The following is a 21603-nucleotide window of genomic DNA, read 5'->3' on the forward strand; positions in this document are numbered from 1 at the left end:
AAAAATTATACAGGAGCAAATTATTAGCAGATAGAAAATAAATATGAAATCAGGCCATCTCAGATAGTTCTGTACTGTTGTTATTATTAAGCACTAAAACCTTTCATTTCCACAAAATTAGCATTACTTTATGAAAAATTTCAAGGAACCCTTCCCAAGTAAGTATAGACTTCTGTATTTCAGTCCTAACACTAGCCCAGCCCTTAGCCTCTTTTTCATCTTCCTACCCTTGGGAAGCACATACTCTGCAAGTGCAGTGATTGTATTTTCTGATTTCATTGGAGGGGCTAAGCCATGACTAATGAACACTGTGTTTGGATTTTATTTATTTTAAAAATTAGAGTGTTTATAAATGCTTAAGTATCAGCTATTTTCTTCAGTTCTCTGAAAGAATATTTGACAAACAGCTTTGGTTCCTTTTGTCTCACAATTGGAGGTATACTCTGTCATGGTAGAAAGCACTGGCAGCAGGAGAGTGAGACAGATTGTCACACTGCATTTGATTCAGGAAGTAGAGAGAAGTGCATGCCCGTGTTATGTTAGTTTCCTTTTATTCAGCACATGTCCTTGCATTTGGAATAGTGTTGTTTATAGTCCAGGTGGATTTTCCTTCTTCAATTCAACCTTTCTGAATTCCCCTCAGAGATACATCCAAAGGAGTGTTTTCATACCATTCTAAATTGAGTCAAGTTGACAGTTAAAATGCTCACCATTATAGCTTATAAAACATAACCAGGTTCTAGAATGGTAGTATCTCTTCAGAACGTTAAGTTATTTTATAGTACATCTTCTGTGGGAGAGGATACAATAGAAACACATAGAGTTTATTAATAGTGCTGTATGGTAGTATTAAAGGTGTTCTTAGAACAGACTGTTGTATATGCTGATTTTCCTACTTGAGAATCTTAAAAACACAGAAGTTTAATATCACTTTTCTAATTTTCCTGAAATATAAAAAGTGTAGAAGTTTTCTTTTTAAAGTGTCTTGTGAAATTTGGGATAAGTTGAATCTTTCAGTGTATAATCTATCTAGCCACAAAAGCATCTTCCTTTTAAATGACCTTTTGATTTACCATCATGCTTTCCTATAATTAATAGCATTTGAGAAATCAAATTAATGTTACAACTACTGAGTGCTCATTAGTGAATATAAATTATTTATACATGTACATTGGGCACCCATGAAACACTAGTTCTTTTTGGTATAGAAAGTAAAGACCTTCCGGCCGTGGTGGTGGCACATGCCTCTAATTCCAGCACTCAGGAGGCAGAGGTAAATGGATCTCTATGAGTTTGAGGCCAGCCTTCTTTACACTGCTAGTTCTAGGATAGGCAAGGCTACACAGAAACCCTGTTTCAAACCCAAAATCAAAGCAAAACAAAAAGGGAAGACCCATACTAGTACTCCAACTCTTTAGATCTACAAAAAGACAAACATTTTAGCTTAAGAATAATTTCAGAATTATTTGAAAATATATTTTCCTTGTTTCATCATATTGTGTACTTTTTCTCTACTCTTTCAAAGGTTTGTCCCATCAGATGAAAAGAAGAAACAAGGTTGTCAACGAGAAAATGAGACACTAATACAGAGAAGAAAAGATCAGATCCAACCAGGGGGCACAGCAATTAGTGTCACGGTACCTTATAGAGTAGTAGACCAGCCCCTGAAACTTATGCCTCAAGACTGGTAAGAGCCTCCCTCCCTTCTACCATCCTCCATGCATTAATGTTTTGTTTGCATCTAAAAGGTTTTCCTTTTGAAATATTTATATTGTGTCTATGAGTATGCTATGTTATGATTGCAGGGATCAGAGGACAACTTGTAGGAGTTGTTTTTTCTCTTTCTACCATGTGTGTCCTGGATCAAGCTAAGGTTGTCAGGTTTGGTAGCAAGCACATTTATTTGCTGAGCTATCTTGCTTTCTCATTTTGAAAATGATATAAACAAGTATACTTTATAGAATATTCTTGGAAGACTTATCCATATGTGAAGATCTATGCCAATAATGTTGTCATTTCTAGTAGTATCTTACTCTCACATTATAATATGTCAGAAGTTAACATTTAATTTATTTGTGTGCTTACTTTTGAAGATGCTTTTGAAAGTTTGGGGCTATATTTTTGTTTATGATTTAATTTCAGCCTCAGAAACTTTGAGAAGAGTATGAATTTTAAGTTGCTGTTTTTCTTGGTGACTTCCCAAGTTGTCATTGTGTGTGGGATGTGTGTGTGTGTGGGCGCGTGTTTCTTTTGAAGCATGGCCTCACTCTCGTTTGGGCTTGAACTCACAGTAGTCCTTTTGGTTTAGCCTCCTGAAAACTGGTTATTGGCATTAATTCCATGCCTGGCTTAGTCTAGGTCTTGAACAGAGTAACCGTTTTGTTAGATGTATAGAATTTTTTATCTAAAGCAGTGATTGTTAATGTGTGCTATGAAGATCCCTGGGCATTCTGAAGTCCTTTTAAAGGGCAGCCTTTTTCTGTAGTACTACTCAGGTGATTATTTATTCTCTTGATATATCAGTCCTTAAATAGAACTTTTCTATCCAGTGCCCAAGATGAATCATTATTTTTTCCTTCCTTCTTCTTTCCCTTTCCATCCCTATCTCTCTCTGCCTTCTGTTTAGTGGACTGTTCTTTAACCTAGCCATTTATTTGCCTCCTCATCTGAAAATAGGGTACAGTAGTATTCACCTCACTAGAGTGTTTTGAAGATGAAATGTGTTAACATGATTAATTTATAATGTGGTTAAACAACATTGTCTCTAGTAAATACTTTAGTCAGTGTTACTAATGGTAAGTAACCATCGTTATTTTGTTCCTGATATGCTTAAACTTCTCATGGCAGTACTTTATAGAAGTTTTAATTAAATATTGTCCAAAATAATGAAATATGAGGACCTAGAGATTTGTTGTTCCTTGGAAAACTAGTTTGCATAGCTGAAAAAAATGAGTTGCTTTAAAAATCAAACTAACATTTAGTGTAAATAAAATAGTTGTCTAAAACTTGGTAAATTAGAAAAGTCGAGGTGTTCTTATATTCAGATTTCTTCCTAAGGGATTAGAAGATTTAAAAATAAGTCTTGTAGTTTCACAAAATGACTGGAAAATTACTATAATTCAGCATTTTAATTAAATTTAAATATTTAATATGTATTTGAATTTCCAGTAACTTCCTTTTAAACCAGTTTGTTCAATTAATAAATCAGCTACTGATCCTTATTCCAGTCTGCAAGCAGACTTTTTACTCAAGGTGAGAAAAAAGGATTACAGAGATGACCTATAACCATTGTTTGGAACCATCTCCAGAAGACTTAGGTAGGGATTGGAGCCTTTAAGGTTTATATCCTACCAACATTCTAAAATGTCAGGTTTATTGTTTGTCTCAGCAAGAAGACTGCTGGAAAGACCTTCATAATTATGAGACTCCTTTTTAAGGATTTGAAGTAGTTATAGCTCAAGTTTGAGGTATTCTCCTCTCTCCCATTTCCTTTTTTCTGCTTGTAGGGATCGGGTTGTAGCTGTTTTTGTTCAAGGTCCTGCTTGGCAGTTCAAAGGTTGGCCATGGCTTCTACCCGATGGATCACCAGTTGACATATTTGCTAAAAGTAAGATTCTCTCTCCTTATGCTTACTGTGTATTCAGTTTAGAATTAGTTTTTAAGAGAAAGAACCACATGTAAGTCACTCTCTATATGAATGTATTAAATAATTATCATTAAGTAACATACATACTAACCATTAACAACCTGTGAGATATTTTTAAAGCCTTTTGTGCATTAATATTTTCTATGTGTGTATGTATGTGTGTGTGTGTGTGTGTGTGTGTGTGTGTATGCGCGTTACCTATGTGTTACATTGCTAAATATTTTAGATTACTTATATTATAAATCTTTCAATATGCCTATATATAGTTATTAAGATTGATAACTAGCTTTATATAATGTACATTGTATAGAGTAATGAATTTCACTTATTTCTGATACCTGCATATATCAAGCTGTAACTAAGTTTTTATATAGGTTGACTTGCTGAATATCGGCACTAACTTAAAACATCCAAGACATTTCTCAGCTCATCTGGAATGGTTATTGTGTGTGTGACTGGCCTTTCTTCGTTCAGTTCTCTCAGCTCAAGGGTTCCTTCTCTGGAGAAGCCTTACTAGTGCTTGTTTCCTGGCAACTTCTAATTTTTATATTTTTATTGGGTGTCTTGCCTGGCAAGAATGCAAATACCACAGTAGGAACATTCTTCTGCTTTCTGTTTCATTCACCTTTCTGTTCATAACAAAAGAATGCCAGATCCTACAAATGAATTATTTCATATAGATGAGATCTGTTGAACCATACATTGGTGTAAATTGATGCAGTAGATTATTTAGTGTATTAGGTGGAAAGAATAGTCCAACTATTACTTAATTGGTGGGCTTAATTAAACTATTAATGCTAGTAAAATTAATTAAAAATTATTCTCATGAGATAGACAATCAGTGACAACTTATTGTGAATATGAATTATACTATTATGCAGTCCAGATATTTTAACAGCCCATTTTTGTTGGTAACATCATTCTGTCCTAAAATTACAGTTTTAATAATTTGTTTTTATTTTACCTTTATCTGATCTTAACGATAAGTTACAACATTGCTGTTAGTGTGATAGCTTTTTATGTCATTTCTGAGGAATGCATAGAGTTGGCACATAGAAAGTTAAATATGGAGAGAATTGAAATGTGTTAATGAATGCAATACTTGTTTTATTTATTTATTTTAAATCTTGCCTTGTTGGCGATAGAAATGATTTGGTTACCTTTAAGATAAAAAGACTGAGTTTTATTAGGAATATAATGTGTTTATTTCAATTATTGAGATTTTTGTTCTTCCAAGGTAAATAAGGATGTTGAGAATTTAGCAATAATCAGTAATTTTATTCCACATATTATTCTTTCTCTTCATTGTTGCTTTCATGCTAGCTCCTTTCCGGCAATGTTTGGCAATGTTTGCCTTCCATATTTAAATGACTCACAAGACCAAACCATGAACTTGATCTCAAACCTTCCTTTTTGTAACTACTCTGAAACAATTATTCCCACAAACTTGTGCTTAGTTCTTAAGCCTCTGTAACTTGGCTCTTTCACTAAAATTGTTTCTTTACACCTCCCAGTATTAGATAGTTTTGATTTTCTTTCAGAATTTTACTGTGTTGACTCATTTCTTACTTTAAAAGTGCTTGTTTTCGAGTCCTGGGCTTTGTTTGATCTCAACAGGTTTTTTTTTTTTTTTTTTTTTTGGTTATTGTTTTGTTTTGTTTTTTTGGTTACATTTTAAGTTATTGTTTCATTTAAATTCTGAATACCCTCTTAAGGAAATCTTACATTTTTAATTTCTTGTTTTGTTTTGTTTTTTTTGAGATCTGTCTGTCCTGGAACTCATTCTGTAGATCAGGTTGACTTCATACTCATGTAGATCCACCTGCCTCTGCCTACCAGGTGCTGGGACTAAAGGCGTATACCACAGTGCCTGGCTCACATTTCTAGTTTTTTCTTTTCCTACTTTATAAAAATTATGTCTCTTATCTCACCATTGTGGGACTGTCCATTTCAAGTGACACCAATGAACTGACTTACTCTCTTCACCCTTTTTCTGTGATTTGTCTAAACCAGAAGCTTAGGACTATATTGTCTTTGAACTCTTAGTGCTTGTTCTAGTTTCATTATTGTTCCTATAATAAAGTAGCTTGACAAAAAGCGGCTGAGGGGAAAATATGTTATGTCAGCTTATACTTTCAGGTTACAGTTCATCATTGTGGGGCGTTTAAGGAAGAACCTTTATTTAGCTAGCCATATCACATCCATAGTGAAGAGCAGAGAGAAATGAACATATTCATGCTTGCTTGCTTACTTGTGCTCACCACAGATTTCTCTACTCTTACACAAGCTGTGTCCCAGGGAATGAATGGTGCTGCCCATAGTGGGCTGGTTTTTTCTACATCAGTTAACTTAGTAAATGACAGTCCGCCAATGAAATGCTTACAGGCCAACACAGTGTAGAAAATCCCTCAGTAAGAGTCTCTTCTGACATAATTCTAGTTTGTTTCAAGTTGGTAAATTAACAATCACAGTGCTTTTCTCAGCTTTTACGGTCCCACCTTTTTCCACATCATAACGCACAATAGAGAGTTTAATTACTTATATAGCATAAGAGAAACTTGGGAGTTTAATCTTAATATTGCATAATTATGATGACAATTAAATTTAGCAAAGATATTAGATGCTGAATTATATAGTTTCCAAATAAAATTCTTTCAAAAATATAATAAATTTAAATTTGCAACTTTAAATTTTATGTTTGAGTAGCTGAGTAATTATATACATTTATCAAGGAAAATTGTTCCTCCAACTATGCTAAGGCAAGCATTGTATCCTCAACTCTCAAAATTTTAAATATTTTACTTTTCTTATGTGTATTTGTGTTTTGCCTTCATTTATGTATGTGCACCTTCTATCCATGGAATCCAGAAGAGGTTATTGAATTCCCTGCAGCTGGAGTTTACAGGTGTAACCCAGGTCCTCTGGAAGAACTGCCAGTGTTCTTAACCACCATGACATCTCTCTACCCCATTTCTCAAAGATTTTTAAATGATAGTTTCATCAAATTCTTGTTGATTACTATTAAATTTTTCAGTTCTCTACGATATCTTCCCTTCATCACGGTATGCCATTAGTGTTTCTGTTTTTCAAAAGGATACTTTTTTTCCTGCTGAAAATTTTTGCGAAGTTTATGAATTTTGCTTAAAGATGCGTGTTATTCTGAGGCATATGATTTTGTTTTGCATTGTATCACAAATTTTATTTGTTTTTACTTGAAGAAACTTAGAAAACTGTGGTTTTCCTGAGTCACAGATAAATGTTATGACAGTATGCTAACATGTTTACATTTGTCTTTGCAATAAAAATGTTTGTCTGTTCCAGGACAGCTAGGGCTACACAAAGAAATTCTTCCCCCAAATTAAATAAATAAATAATTTGGGGGGGGGGCCTCTTACTTTACTACCAACTCTAAAAAGTCTAGATCAAAAGTAAATAGCAGTAAAAATTATTAAAGAAATTATAGGCTTTAATGATTCAGATGAATCATTTAAATTAAATGTAACTTTTAGTATATATTTAGTGGAGATGTGTGTGTGTGTGTTAGGTGAGTATATACATATGTATGTGTGAAAGTATTTGTAGGTGAAGGTCAGAGGTTAGCATCAGATATTTTACTCATTACATTGTTAGTTCTGTATGTGTGTCAAATAAAGAATGAGAATGAATATATTTGGTATGTATGTGGTATGCAAAGACAGATAATTTTGTGTGTATGTGTTTGTGTTCGTTCCCACAGAGGCTGCGATTCATATCATGAAGTCAGCTTACCCTAGAGTATAGAGAGAAGGTTCTCTCCTTCCACTGAAGGTTTTGGTGATCAAACTCAGTTGTCAGGCTTATTTAACAAGAGTGTCTTATCTGCTGAGCCACCATGCCAGCCCCACTTTATGTTTTGAGACAGGATTCTCATTGAACCAACTTTTAGTTCATCATTGTGGCTAGTCTGGCTAGCCATTGCGCTTCAGGGATTTGCCTTTCTCTCCAGTCTTTGGGGATATAGTCACAAAGTATCAGGCCCGATGTTTTTTTTTTTTAATTGAAAAAAATTTCCGCCTACTCCTCTCCTCCTTCCCCCACTCCTCACCCCCTCCCGCCACTCCTTTCCCTCTCCAGTCCAAAGAGCAGTCAGGGTTCCCTGCCCTGTGGGAAGTCCAAGGTCCTCCCCCCTCCATCCAGGTCTAGGAAGGTGAGCATCCAAACAGGCTAGGCTCCCACAAAGCCAGTGCGTGCAGTAGGATCAAAACCCAGTGCCATTGTTCTTCTCATCAGCCCTCATTGTCTGCTATGTTCAGCGAGTCCGGTTTTATCCCATGCTTTTTCAGTCCCAGTCCAGCTGGCCTTGGTGAGTTCCCAATAGATCAGCCCCACTGTCTCAGTGGGTGGGTGCACCCCTCGCAGTCCTGACTTCCTTGCTCATGTTCTCCCTCCTTCTGCTCCTCATTTGGAACTTGGGAGCTCAGTCCGGTGCTCCAATGTGGGTCTCTGTCTCTATTTCCATCCATCGCCAGATGAAGGTTCTATGGTGATATGCAAGATATTCATCAGTATGGCTATAGGATAGTCAGGCCTGAATTTTTATGTTACATGAGAGATACTATCTCAGGTACTTAAGCTCATATGGCAGGCAATTTACTGACTGAGCCATCACCATAGCCCCTTTAAATGTAGTTTAAGCAGCAATTTTTAATGTAAAAGTTAGCATTAGAAAAACAATTGATGTAATAAGCAGAATGAAAAGTATTTAGAAATGTTAATTTATATTTAATGTAATAATTTTATAATTTTGTTTGGTTTTTGAGACAGGAATCATAGGGCAGTGAAAAATCAGAAGCAAGATGGCTTAGAGAGCCTAATAACTTCTAAATATACACACATTTATAACCTTATTTGGTATTTCAATCTCCAGTAGCTAACTTGTGTTGACTTTAAGTATCTCTGATGGTAAAATAGTGCTTAACAGCTGTTTCACAGGTCACTGGTAATCATGTTAATGTAGCTTCAGTTTGGTAATAGATTTAAATTTTGTTTGTTTCAGTACTTGTCTTTCTATATACTTTCTTTCCAGAAAGTGTTTTCATAATTTTGGCTACAGTTTTAATAAGAATGCTATTTTTTACTCCCTGTTCCCCATGTAGTTAAAGCCTTCCACCTCAAGTATGATGAAGTTCGTCTAGATCCAAATGTTCAAAAATGGGATGTAACAGTATTAGAACTCAGCTATCATAAGCGTCATTTGGATCGACCAGTTTTCTTACGTTTCTGGGAAACATTGGATAGGTAATTGTGATCCTAAAATATATTCATACGTGCATTATTTTAGTGATTTTTTTTATCAGAATTTTAAAATCGTTAAAGTTATAAGCTATAGTGTGTAATCCCTTGCTTTGAATATAGTCTGATTTGACCAACATAATAATTGATGATTGACAAATGCTTTGATTTATTGACTTGATATGTAAATGTAGAGTTTAGAGTCTGTTAGAAGGCATACCAAACTGTGTGAGAAGTCAGATTTTTGTGATCTTGCTGTCATGAATTGTGTAACCTTCTGAACTGCATTTTCTTTAAAAAATTTTTTTTTACAATTTTACTTTACATACCTATCCCAGTTCGCACTCTCTCCCCTCCTTCCACTCCCCCCACCTACTCCCTGCCCTACCTCCCACCCACACCTCAGAAGCCTTAATTTCATTTTCTATCTGCTTAGGGAGCCTGGTGTCAGGTGACACCTGGGCTTTACCCCTGAAAGCTTGAATTTTATTTGAATTACTAGGATAGAACTGTTAAGTCTTTTAACATAACAACTGTTCTGAAACTTACAAACATAAGAACAGTGAATTATCATAATACTGTAGACTCAGCTGCTATTGTGTTCCCTGAAAACTATTTCTTGTTTGGTATCTCTCATTGGATTGCGTCAGTTTTCTCAGTCATGACTATAACTGGTAGTAAGACAAATATACTTCCAATAAGCTCTTAGGTTATAGAATTTAATTAGAAAATGTTTTTTGCTTACTATTTTTCAGAAATTCCAGAATCTAGTTTTCAGCTGCTTAGTAAAAACAGTATTTTGCCCTTAGTGATTTTAAATTTATAAAGAAGTCACCCCTTTTTACATGTAATATTCTTAAAATTTCAAAATTTGTATTGTCATTACAACCCATTATTATATTTTTGTATCACCATTATAACCTATTATTCTTTTTTTTTTCTCCAGATACATGGTAAAGCATAAATCCCACTTGAGATTCTGAATCATTTGATTCCTCCTTTTCTGAAAACTTGGTTTAAGAAGCATGGATATAGCTTGATCTACAGACTGAAACCCAAGCTTTATGAATTCATCAAGAACTTGCAAATGAAGAAGGCCACAGAGCAGTCTTTTATAAGACCTTGTTTGATGCTGTGTGCTTCAAAGGGGCATTTCCTCCCATCCATACAAGCAAACTTTTTTGGCTTACAACTATTTTTTTAATATTAGCCTTCTAGTCTGTAATGGAAATTGTATATTTTGATAGAAGCTTTTTCTCTATTGGTTAAATTAGCATTACTTAAAATTTGTTTCTTTAGAAATAAATACAGGTTATAAATGTGTGTATATTTAGAAGTTATTAGGCTCTCTAAGCCATCTTGCTTCTGATTTTTCATTGCTCTATGATTCCTTTTACTGGAAAATACTCTCATGAATGGTTTTAAATTTTAGAGTCTAGAACTTCAAAACCCCACCAAAGGGAAGTAATTATTAAATCAGTTGAAAGTCAGCCCGTGTCTATACTATGTCTATACTAACTCATGTTTAAAAAGGAATAATGAAAAATCAAGAACAAGTCTTCAGTTTCTTTTGAACTCAGCCTTTTCAAGATTTCTTTTGTAAATGAATACATTTAATGAATGTACATTCTCTTTGTTGACTTTGATGATTTTAAACTTAAAGTGATATATTTCTATCTGGGATATGTTTCCACTTGAAAAGAAATCTCAAAAACAAAAAAAAAAAACAAAAATTAAAGTGTAATAGGCTGTAGTGACTTTTACTTGGGAAACTAAAGTATGATTTGGGGGACTGAGTACGTATCAACCTAGTTACAGTGTAACTTGAAATTCTAAGTTTGATTCTTATATGCTATAGAATTTTTGAGTCTTCTATTTGTACACATGTCAACTTGGGACTTCTTATCTTCCATTATCCCTAAATATTGATAAATTCCCAGGCACCAAAGAACACATTTGCTTACGTGTCTGAACAGAAACAAGATAAAAAAAAAAAAAAAAAAAACACTGGTATTTTTATGTGTGTTCAATGTGGTATAAAATATAAAACCTATATTTTAACTTAGTAAAGTATTTTACTATTTCTCTACTTTAGACAGAGTGTTGCATCCTAAGCTGCAATGAATGACCATGCTCCTTAGTCCTGGTTTATCTTTTACTATTTAAAAGGAGTGTTTATTCATTGAAACCGAGTTTTTGTCATTAGAACTATTGACCATCCCACCTTGTGTCTTGTTTTCCTCAGTGGCTATCTTTAGGTTATCAAATTGGGGGATGTGGGGAGAACAGTAAGACATTTATCTTTTTCTTTCATTCTTGTGAGGATACTTAGCCTCTTTAGAATTTAATGCTATCATAAAGATGAGAAACAAGTATTATTTATTTTATTAACTTACTATAAAAACCCATTATCAGTAAAAACAGAAAAGATATTTATTCAGGTGGAATTCAGTAGGCTTTCCAGAAGAGAAGCAGCTAATGTTTTAAATGACTTTAATACATTTTTAGTGTTAGTAGCTTTTACCCACAATTTCCCATTCTCCTGCATCCTTTTCTTTCTGGTAAAAGAAAACTCAGTTTATTCACAGAATTTCTCAGCATATAAATCTATTCTTAAATTATGTATTGAATAAACTTTTATCCACGATAAAATAGTCAGTGAGTCAAACCTGTAATACTTTAATGTAAATTACTTGTTAAGACTACTACAAAGTGGACATGAACTACTTACTACCTTTCCATAAAGAGATTTGGTATTTATTCTTACTATCTGAAATTTACTTGATAACAGAGTATGATGAATATTGATATCTACTTTGAACATGGTTTATTTTTCTATTTTAAATTTGCTTTGTGTATAGTCAAAGGTTTCTGGTATACTCTGTAACTTAGTAAACCTAGAACTATGAATTTCATGTATCTTGAAATCAGATCCTTTTTGTGCACTGGGAAATTTTTTTTGTTTTATTTTTTAAGATTTAAAAAAAATTCAAGGTGGAAGCTTTTGAGTTTCATGATAGCATTTCGGTATACACATGCCATTTTACTTGTCCTCTTCTCGCCCACCGCTGGTCTCCCCAGCCCTCTTGCCTCCAGTTCCCTGTTTGCTTTCCTATTACATATATTCTTTCTTTCTCATTTTTCCTTACCCTTCGCTAAGAACTCTTCTTCCTTCTGTATCATAGTCTCCTTTCTTTCATTACCTGCATATACATTTTAGATTTTTTTAATCTAAACATTTTCATTCCCTAAGTAAGTTTATGAAATTTCATAGTGATTATAAAAATAAAGGGGAAAAGTAAATTATAAAGATCTACTATGCCCAGCCAGTCGTTCATTTTTCTCTTGTGACTCAGTTCTACAGCAGCACCTAACATAGTGCCTTGCACATGTAGGTATTCGGTAGTTATTTATGTGTGTAAATGGATGATGTGTTTTCAACATAAGTGATTAAGTCCATAAAAATAGTTTTGACCTTATTTGATCTTAGAATTTAAGAATAAAGAATTGTAAGCAATGAGAAGAAATGAGTAGTTTCATGAAAATGAGTATACATTAATAAGTTCAGTTTATCTGTAAGTTGCTAACTGAGGTACTTTTGCCAGCCTTACTTGTAAAGGAAGGTTGTCTGTTATTTGGAGTCTTGGTGCTAAGTAACAGTAAGAAAAAAAAAAGTTGTTTTTAATCAGAAGCTCACCATTTAAGGAGATTTGAAAAATATATCTGAATCCTTACTCTTTTTTCTGGGATAAACTCAATTGTCACTAATATTTAAAAGTTTTCCAGATAATTTTCTGTGTGTGTGTGTGTGTGTGTGTGTGTGTGTGTGTTTGTTTGTGAAAGAGAGAGAGAGAGAGAGAGAGAGAGAGAGAGAGAGAGAGAGAGAGAGAGAGGAGTGAGATTCACCCACTTAAAGTGTTATTGTAAGTAATACCAGTATTAAATGTTGTGTTTTCCCCCTCCTTTTTTTCTCTTCTTCTGTGTATGTTTTGTGTGTGTGTGTATGTATGTTTTGAGGCCACTCTTTGCACTAGACCATCTCTCATTAGTATATTGGCCTATATCCCCAAATGACAAATTCAAATCTTATTTATTTAATATACAAGGAGTATTTTGCTGTTTAATATTTAAACATTTAATATATTTCATTATTAATTAGTATAATTTGTAGTTTGTTTCCTGTTTGCTTATTACTTGACTATTCTTTAGCAGCAGCAGAACAGCAGTTTATACAGGAAGAACTAATTCATGATGAGGAAATTCTCAAGTATTTAAGTTCAAAGAACTATTTGACTTCTTTGCTATGCAGAGTAAGATATAATTCAATTATGAAAAGAAAGGCATAGTTTGAGTTAGTCTACACAAAAAGGTTCTTCACCTAAATGAAAATTCACTAATAAATATTGAAGAAACATTTCCTAAATAAAAATGTCTGTGACTTCTTAATGCAAAGTGATGACAGTGTTCTTTGTTTGTTTGTTTTTTGAAGGTTTTGGGAAGGGATTATTTATTGCACTGATGAGCTATGCAAAATTATTTGACATTTTAAAGATTTTTTTACAAAATGATAAATACAGTAGTTACTAAAGCTGGTTAGAATCATTTAGAAAGTGGCTTTAGTCTTTGTGGGTTTTTGTTTGTTTTGTTGTTTGTTTGTTGTCTTAAGAAGAAGCCCAGAACCATGTGCATTTTAGGCAAGCACTTCTCCCAGTGAGTTAGTTACACTCCAAACCATAGATTGTGAAATTGTTTAAATGCAAAATTATAGTTAAACTAGAGAAAATTTATTTTTAATCCCCCACTCCAGGGAAATTTATTGAAGCATGTGTGTGAATGCACATACATGCATAGACACACAAGTCAAAAGATTTATTATTCTGTCTAACTTAAATTCATATAGAATGTTGAGAAAATTATTAGATAAAATCTATAGAAGTTTCTTTTTAACTGAAAAGCTGGTGCCTGCTGTTTTTCCAATAAATGAAGTTTAAATTTAATTGTGTTCACTTTGAAATTACTGGACTGAATTTCCATTATCCACTTTCATATGATGATTTTTATAATTTATAATGGAGAATTGATTAACCTTGACTTAGAGAATTTGATTAGGGACTTTAAATTAGGTCCTAAATTTTTTGATGTATTCCTGGCCATGTTTAGAAGTATGTATTGTCCCTAGCATAGTTTCTGCACTACCATGTTGGCAGGACAACTAAGGAAAAATTGAAAATGTACAAATGAATGTATAAAGAATTCCTTTTAGTAAGTATAGGTTAATAATGCTTTCAGGCCATTGATGTGTTTGGGATTGTGTGTAATTTAGGAACTGTTCATAAGGCTATCTTGGAAGTTATAAATTGCCATATACTGAAATGCAGTAAGCATTTTTATATGAATAAAGTTTGTGAACTGCAACCAGATTTGTGCCAAAATTTAAAGGTTGGATTACAGTATGTCAAAAGTAAGCTAATAATCTTTTCAAGTATTTTGTGTGCTGTTGCATTTTGTTTCTATTTTAAACCTAAGTAAAGCTACTCAACCTCCAACCCCAGTTATAGTTCTTGATAGGTGACTTAGTCCCTTTTATGGTAGTGGCCTCTGTCACTGGTTGCTTAATCATCAACTAGTGTTGTTTGTGAAGCAAAGTAACTCCTAAATAGAGCTTCATTTGAGGTCTCTGTTACCTGGTGAAATATTCTCATTTTCATTCCATTTTTCTTAGCTTTAAATTGTGGACTTTATTTTACACGAAACATTTTGCTATTAAAAATCTTGGAGATAGCCAGATGGTGGTGGTGCATGCCTTTAATCCCAGGCCTTGGGAAGCAGACGGCAGGTAGCAGGTCTCTGTGAGTTAGAGACCAGCCTGGTGGTCTACAGGAGCAAGTTCCAGGACAGGCTTCAAAGCTATATATAGAAACCCTGTCTTCACTCCCCCCTCGCCCCCCACCAAAAACAAAACAAAACAAAAAAACAACAAGAAAAACTTGGGTATATATCCACCTTCCCTTAATTCCCCCAAAAGGCCCTGAGCAAAACACAACAAAGGAAATGTGAATGTGTGTGTGTGTTTATACACTTGTACATGCGCGCGCGCACACACACGTGTGTGTATATACATACACAGGTATACAGTGCATACCTACCAAGAAGGCAGAAAGTATTGTGAGTTTGAGATGTTTTCTTTAATAAAATGATGTATGAGATGTGCAGACATAGTCTTTTTGTTCAGAAAATAAAGCTGTTTACTTTTTGGAATTAATGAGTTAAATCCAGTTAGTCTTTTTTTTTCCCCTCTCAGTTAATAAGTTAAATAATTTCTAGAATTAGAGTTCTTCGTAAAGTTATCAAGCTTCATTGACCTACTGAATTTACAGTTGAAGTATATCAAATTTCTTGTTATTGTAATAGTATTAAAAGTATATTCCAATATTTTACATATAAATATTCTGATTTTGACATTTTATAAATTTCAAACCAAACCACCTTTCTATATAATCAAATACAATTGAATCATTAACAACATTATCTTATTGGCAACACTAGTAATAATATGTGAATCTGATGTGACAGTTTTTTAATAAAAGATTTAATGGGCCATTCCAAATCTCATTTTCATTCTTTTCACAAGTGCTTAATAAATATCAACTTTTTTCTTCTGTTCCCTTCAATCATCTGCTCTTAGATCCATGTCTGTGAACTAAAATAAAGCGAATGTGCTATTGGTTATTAACATGACTCAGAGATGTACATGTTAATAGCACATTACCAGGTAAGGGTTTTCTTTCTCATTTTCGAAAAAAGTTTCTCTTTAAAAATTTACTTATATAGTAATGGTCATTTTGTGTAAATTGGAAGACTTAATAGCTGTTTTTTTTTTAAATGACTAGAAAACCTAATCAAGTAGCTCTGTAGTCTGTCTTATAGTAGATCCTTTGTTCCATAATTTATGCTTTATAGTTCATCCTTATAAAGAATACTGAATTAATAAATAGAGCTGAGGTCACACTGAACCTGGAGCCATCTGAGAAATTCTGTTATTATATTTTGATATTTTATTGGACTCTGCTTTCTTTGCTAACAAATTCCTGGGAGATACACACCAGGTTATTTACTGTGGTGAAACAAGGTTGTGTATTCTTACATAACTGCCTTCCTAGAGTTAACAGACTAAATGTGATGGCATCGTTTTTTAAATTGGCAGGTAATGTAAACGTCCTTTGAAATGGAGCGATTTGAAAGATTTTTTATCAGGACTTTAATTACTGAGAAATAGAAAAGTGAGCCTTATAGCTCATAAAGTAGTTTTAGCACAGTTTACCATCATCAATATTGATGGTGGTTTTGACTGAAACAGTTTGAAAATGCCTTTGTAATTAATAACCCATTACAGAAACAAATGTAGAGCCATGAATAAAATATTTGAGGTTTAAAATTGTTTAAGGATAAAGTTGACATTGGACCTTGACGGGAAAAAGTATTTGAGAATCTTTACTTAAAGAGGAAATATGGCAGAATGTGAGTTTGGGACTTAGGCAGACTTCTGATGTGATATTTCTCCAGAAACATTGAAGTGCTTATTTTATTATTTTTTATTTATTAATTTTTTTGGTAGAAGTAGCAGCAGACCAGGGATTTGGAGACATTTGCTAGGTTATATGTGTTCACAGCAGGTGAAATCCAAGTTACACAAAGAGTAAGTCAAGGAGAAGAGTTAGTGGAGATGAGAGCGTTCCTCTACACTAGAAGCTTCACTCAAGTTGGGCTTGAGAGATGAGAAAGGGAGATTATGTGCGATGTGTAAATTCAAGATTAAAGTGCAAGTACCCAGGTCGTTTTTTAATGCCCTTTTTTTTTTTTTTTACACGAAGGCTAACTTGAGTTGTGAGCTGACTGCTGGGCTCTAGAAAAAAAGCATCCCTGAATATAATGATGGTACGAAAGAGTTTTATATTAATGGAGAACTTTTCTCTGGGGAAGTTTTGTAGACTTTGAATAAGAACTGGTCAGATGTTACCAACTTTCTTTTCCTACATGCAATTAGTTACATGCTCTTCTGGTTCTTACCCTTCCTGTGTCTCTTTCCTTGTTAGCGTGAGGTGCTATGCTTTATGTTTTTGGTGGCTATTTTTTTTCTTCCATTTCTTCCTCCCTCAGTTTCCTACCAATTCCTTGATTATGCAACTGACACCCAGTACTATTCCATTGTCTTCACCCAGAAGTGGCCTTATCCTTTTCTTGATAGAGGAAACAGAAGCCATGAACTTCATGATACTGTATGGCTTAAGCCTTGAATCTACATTTGAGCATCTTCCTAGTGGTCTAGTGTCCTGTTGCTTATTAGGGTCTTGTATTTCTCTACAACTTTTCTGTTGTAGTATTTGCTATACTATCCTCTCGTATATTCATCTTGTCACCCTGTAATTACATCCTTGAGCACATATTTGTTAACGTTTGTCTTAAACACCAGTGGTGTTCTGGGAGAAGGCTTGATTACTTGTAACCCACGTCCCTCTTTCTCTTCTAGTGATCGTTCCTAATCTCTAGGTAAGTGTCTGTGACACTAAACAGGACACATAGTTTACACTCTGTTCTGTCTATCAGAATATGGAGTGAGCTCTGAACTCTTGAGTCTTTCATTCAAAGATCATAGAGTTAGAGGAAAAGTGGTGGTGTCCACATTTATGCTGCCAAGAAGACTACCTTCAGGTGGTGTTTATGGGTCTCATGGTGAGCTCACTTTCATTGAGCTTGAAAAGGCCAAGTCTTTAGTGGGGAAAGTGGAGATTTCCTTATGTTTGAATTGACAGATTTCTGATTAACAAGCCATCAGCCCCCAGAAATAGAGGTAATTGAGTTCTTGCCTGTGATCATTGCTGATTAGATCAATAGACAAAGGAAAGTATACAAGCTAAAAAAAATATAGTGAGAACACTCAGGAGTACTGCCTCATTGGTTGAGATGAAAGAATTTGAATTTTCAAAAGTTACCTGACACAATTTTTAGACTGTGCTTTCTGTAAAGCAAAATAAAACCCTGAAAGTACTAGCAAAGAAAGGAGTGGCCAAATTGGTACAAGATTAATAATTTGCTAAGGAGGCAAAACTCAAAAGATATGAAGGTCATAACCTCCAAGAGACAAACAGCATATTGAGTGTGACTAAGAAGAGCCAGTAAAAGCAAGAAGTATTAGGCACAATTTGTAAATATTATTGGGAAATTTCAGTAGTTGAAAAAACTGACTGATGCCAGGCAACACTGGGGGAAAATATAGTTCTAGGTAGATATTTCATTTGGGTAAGTATTGTTTAATTTATGCCAATGGTAAACTGTGTTAATGAACAAAAACACTAGTCACACTCCCACTGGAAGTGAAGAGATAGACAATAAACATCTGTTTTCAATGGTCACAAATGATAACAGGAAAAAAATGAAGCAGAGGAAATATTTGGAATAAAGTGGTGGAGTTCACCATTTTACAGCACTAAGAATCAAAACCAGGGCTTTGTACACTCTATTGTTTTGTCATTGAGCTACATCCTTGGCTCAATTTATTATTTTATATGGATGGACCGGCACAAATAAAATGACTTTTGTGCAGTAGGTGAACATAGCCTTATGAATATATGAGAAGAAAGCACTCCAGTGAAGAAGAGATCCAAAGCCATGGATGAGTTAGGATCATATTTACTACTTTGAGAACTGACAAGGAGGCCACTGGGCTGGTGAAGGAGCAGGAATTGAAGTACGAGAGCAGTTGCACTAGGAAACAAAATTCTGTGATGTCTTATGGACCCAGTGAGACCACTGACTCTGGCTTTCCTTTGTTTAATGCAGAAGCTGTTGGAGAGGTTTTGAGAGGAAAGCTCTTATATTTAAGTGATATGAGTCACTGATAGTTTAAAAAATAGACTGTTTAGTTAAAAAGGGAAACCCAGGAGGAGAAGCTCTTTTGTTTCTGCAGTAATTTAAACAGGTAATATTTAGGCTCTTATGATACTGGTGGAAAAGTGGTAAGTGGGCAGACTTTGGAGCTAATTTGCAAGTACAGCGATTGGTTGTAGTGTGCAAGACAAAAGAGTCAGCAACATTTCAACATTTTTGTTAACTTTTTGCTTGAACTGAAAAAATATTCCTGCTGACTAGAGTGGACACGATTGTCTAAGTATGAGATTTGGGAATGGTAGCACCTGAGAGGATCAGTTTCCTTTTGAAATTTTTCAAATGCCCATAAACCGTGCAAAAAGAGGTCTTTGGGTTTTAGGCTAAAGAGGAATGCCCAAAGGAAAAAGAAAAGCATGTTTCTAGACTTAAAGCTGCAACCAACTCTCTTCAGATAAGGTTACCTTGTCACAAAGTTACTCTTGGATGCATAGGCGATTTCTGGTAGTAGCTTTATCTGAGGAACGTGCCCCTAAAACTTTTAAGATAAAATTAATCACAATGAATATCCTATGATAGAGTAACTGAGAATTTGTAATATGAATGTGATATGTTTAGTCATTAAGTCCTACTCTGTGAAAAAGGCCACACTGTCAGTACTGAGCTGTTTTAGCAAAACCTATAAGTAGGAATGAAGAGAATAAGCTTACAGAAGCATTTTGGAATATTTAAAAAAATAATTTATGTTGATGTTTTGGAGATTTTAAAGTAGGTCTAGAAGTTATTTCCAAGTCATTATATTGTGAAACTTGAAATTTTTGCTAGGTAATGAGCTCGGTTTTCAGTCACTAAAGCACAAACCCTAAGTATTTCAGTAAACTTTTTAAAAATAGTTTTCTGGTAGCACTTTTCCTTAAAAAATATTCACGGACTTTTTTTTATCTGTTTTCATAACTTTTAACCTTGTAATTTAGCAAAGAGCATATTTAGGAGAAAGCTCGGTTGTGTCATTTCTTGAATTACTATGGCTGGCTGTCATTTCCACTACTGATCCTCTTGTGCTACTTTTCTGTTTTGTGAGCTGTCTGTAAATTGTTGGTGAATGAGGGAGTCAGGGCACCACTGTCAGGCCTTGTTCTTAATTCACTTTGTATCCAGAGCAAGTAACAACATCTGTATCAATATATCTGTTATTTGTTAATAAAGCTTAATTTAAATACAAATACTTACCTTACTGTCCTTTTTCCCTTCAGTACTTCAGTGAATCATCTTGCATGCTCCCTGATTACTCAGATTTGGAGACCTGTAACACTGTATCTTTCTTGTCAATGTCACAAAATATCTGATATGTAAAATAATAATAAAAAGGAATTACTTGAGTTCACCGTTCAGAGGGATTGTTCCATGGTGCGTGTCTCATGTGCATGTGCTGAAGGGGCACTTGGTGGAACCCATTTTTCCTGTCTGAAGGACAAGAGACAATACAGAAGAGGATGCTAGCACTGCACCAACTTTCCCTTTTTCTTTGTTATTGTGTATTCCATGCTCCCAGCCTGTTGGCTGGTGCCAGCTGTGTTTTAGGAGGGTCTTCTTCATCAGTAGTCCTCTCTGGAATTGCTCTTTAATCCCAAATTCATAATTCTTAGTACAGTTGTCAATAAAGAGTATTAGAACCACTAAATAAAAAAAATAGTTGTGTTTGTCAAAAGCATTAATTTGTAGGGTAGTTGTGTGGTTGTTAAAATTCATATTCTTTAGTTCCTGTCCTAAACTTTTAACTGGCTACATACTCTTTTCCACCATGGCTATGTGAACACCATATAAGCATTCTCGATGGGTACAGTTGTTTGTTCTTATGTCACTGCTACAGCAACATCCCTGTATATGCATATATCTATCTGTGTACGAAATATATGCAGCTGTTTGTATGCGTATATAATGGATAAATGCCTGAAAGTGGCATCAGTGGGTCAGAAGTCATTTTTAAAAAGTTTTACTTTAACAGCTGTGGTGGTTAAAGTCTGTAATCCCAGAATTTAGGAGGCTGATATGGAACAATCATCTGGAATACATGGCTAACTTGGGCTATGGTATATGATATAAAACACTGTCTTTAAAGCAATGAAATGAAAGAGAAACACTAGATGCATATGTAGGTAAAGATGCACAGTTTTGGCTCTGTCTAGTTTTCTATGTCACCACACCCCCATTGAATGCCGAGACAATAAATGTGCTCCTCCATTCCTTTTTTAATTTGATGTGTTTCGTCTATGTCCTCATTTTGAGTGTGTAGTTGCATGTGGTTTTATCTTTTCATCATGAGTGTATTTATGTAAGTATCCTCACTGTCTGGATACAGAAATATGACATCAGCACAGCAGTTCTTTGTGCTACCTCTATTACTAAATAATACTCCTGTCTCAACACATGCAGTTAGCTAATCTATTTGAATTCTTCATAATTTTGTCATTTTGAAACTATTCTATGATACTCTATATCAGTTAGACACTGTGTCTGTTAGATGAGCTTTTTTTATCCATAAACTTCACCAGCTTCTGTGCCAATAGTTTTTTTTTAAACTTCTGAGTAGCATTTAATGCTATGAATGTGCTGTAGTATGTTCAAATATTCACCTGTGGATATTCAGGACAGGAGCTGTGTCTGGGGGCAGTAGAACTCATATGGCAATCACCTTCATATGAATGTGTGAATATAATTTTTACTCTGATAGGCCTTAAATGTGGTTTTTGGATGGTGTGATAGCTGTGTATTCGTAGTCTTTAAATATGTCAGACTATTTTACA

The 21603-nt window shown here is 34.4% G+C and overlaps 1 protein-coding gene across 1 annotated transcript in view; it reads left to right on the forward strand.

Moving 5' to 3' along the window:
- Cdc73 (cell division cycle 73) overlaps positions 1-20422 on the forward strand; it is a 121368-nt gene extending 100946 nt beyond the window's left edge. The window contains exons 14-17 of the mRNA XM_057769200.1: positions 1526-1687; positions 3507-3607; positions 8782-8923; positions 9864-20422. Coding sequence (XP_057625183.1) covers positions 1526-1687; positions 3507-3607; positions 8782-8923; positions 9864-9900 — 442 coding nt within the window. The 3' untranslated portion in view covers positions 9901-20422. The remainder of the gene's footprint in view (positions 1-1525; positions 1688-3506; positions 3608-8781; positions 8924-9863) is intronic.
- Positions 20423-21603: the final 1181 nt, after the last annotated feature.

The sequence above is a fragment of the Chionomys nivalis genome, chromosome 5 (genome assembly GCF_950005125.1).
Source record: "Chionomys nivalis chromosome 5, mChiNiv1.1, whole genome shotgun sequence".
In the NCBI taxonomy this organism is placed as follows: domain Eukaryota; kingdom Metazoa; phylum Chordata; class Mammalia; order Rodentia; family Cricetidae; genus Chionomys; species Chionomys nivalis.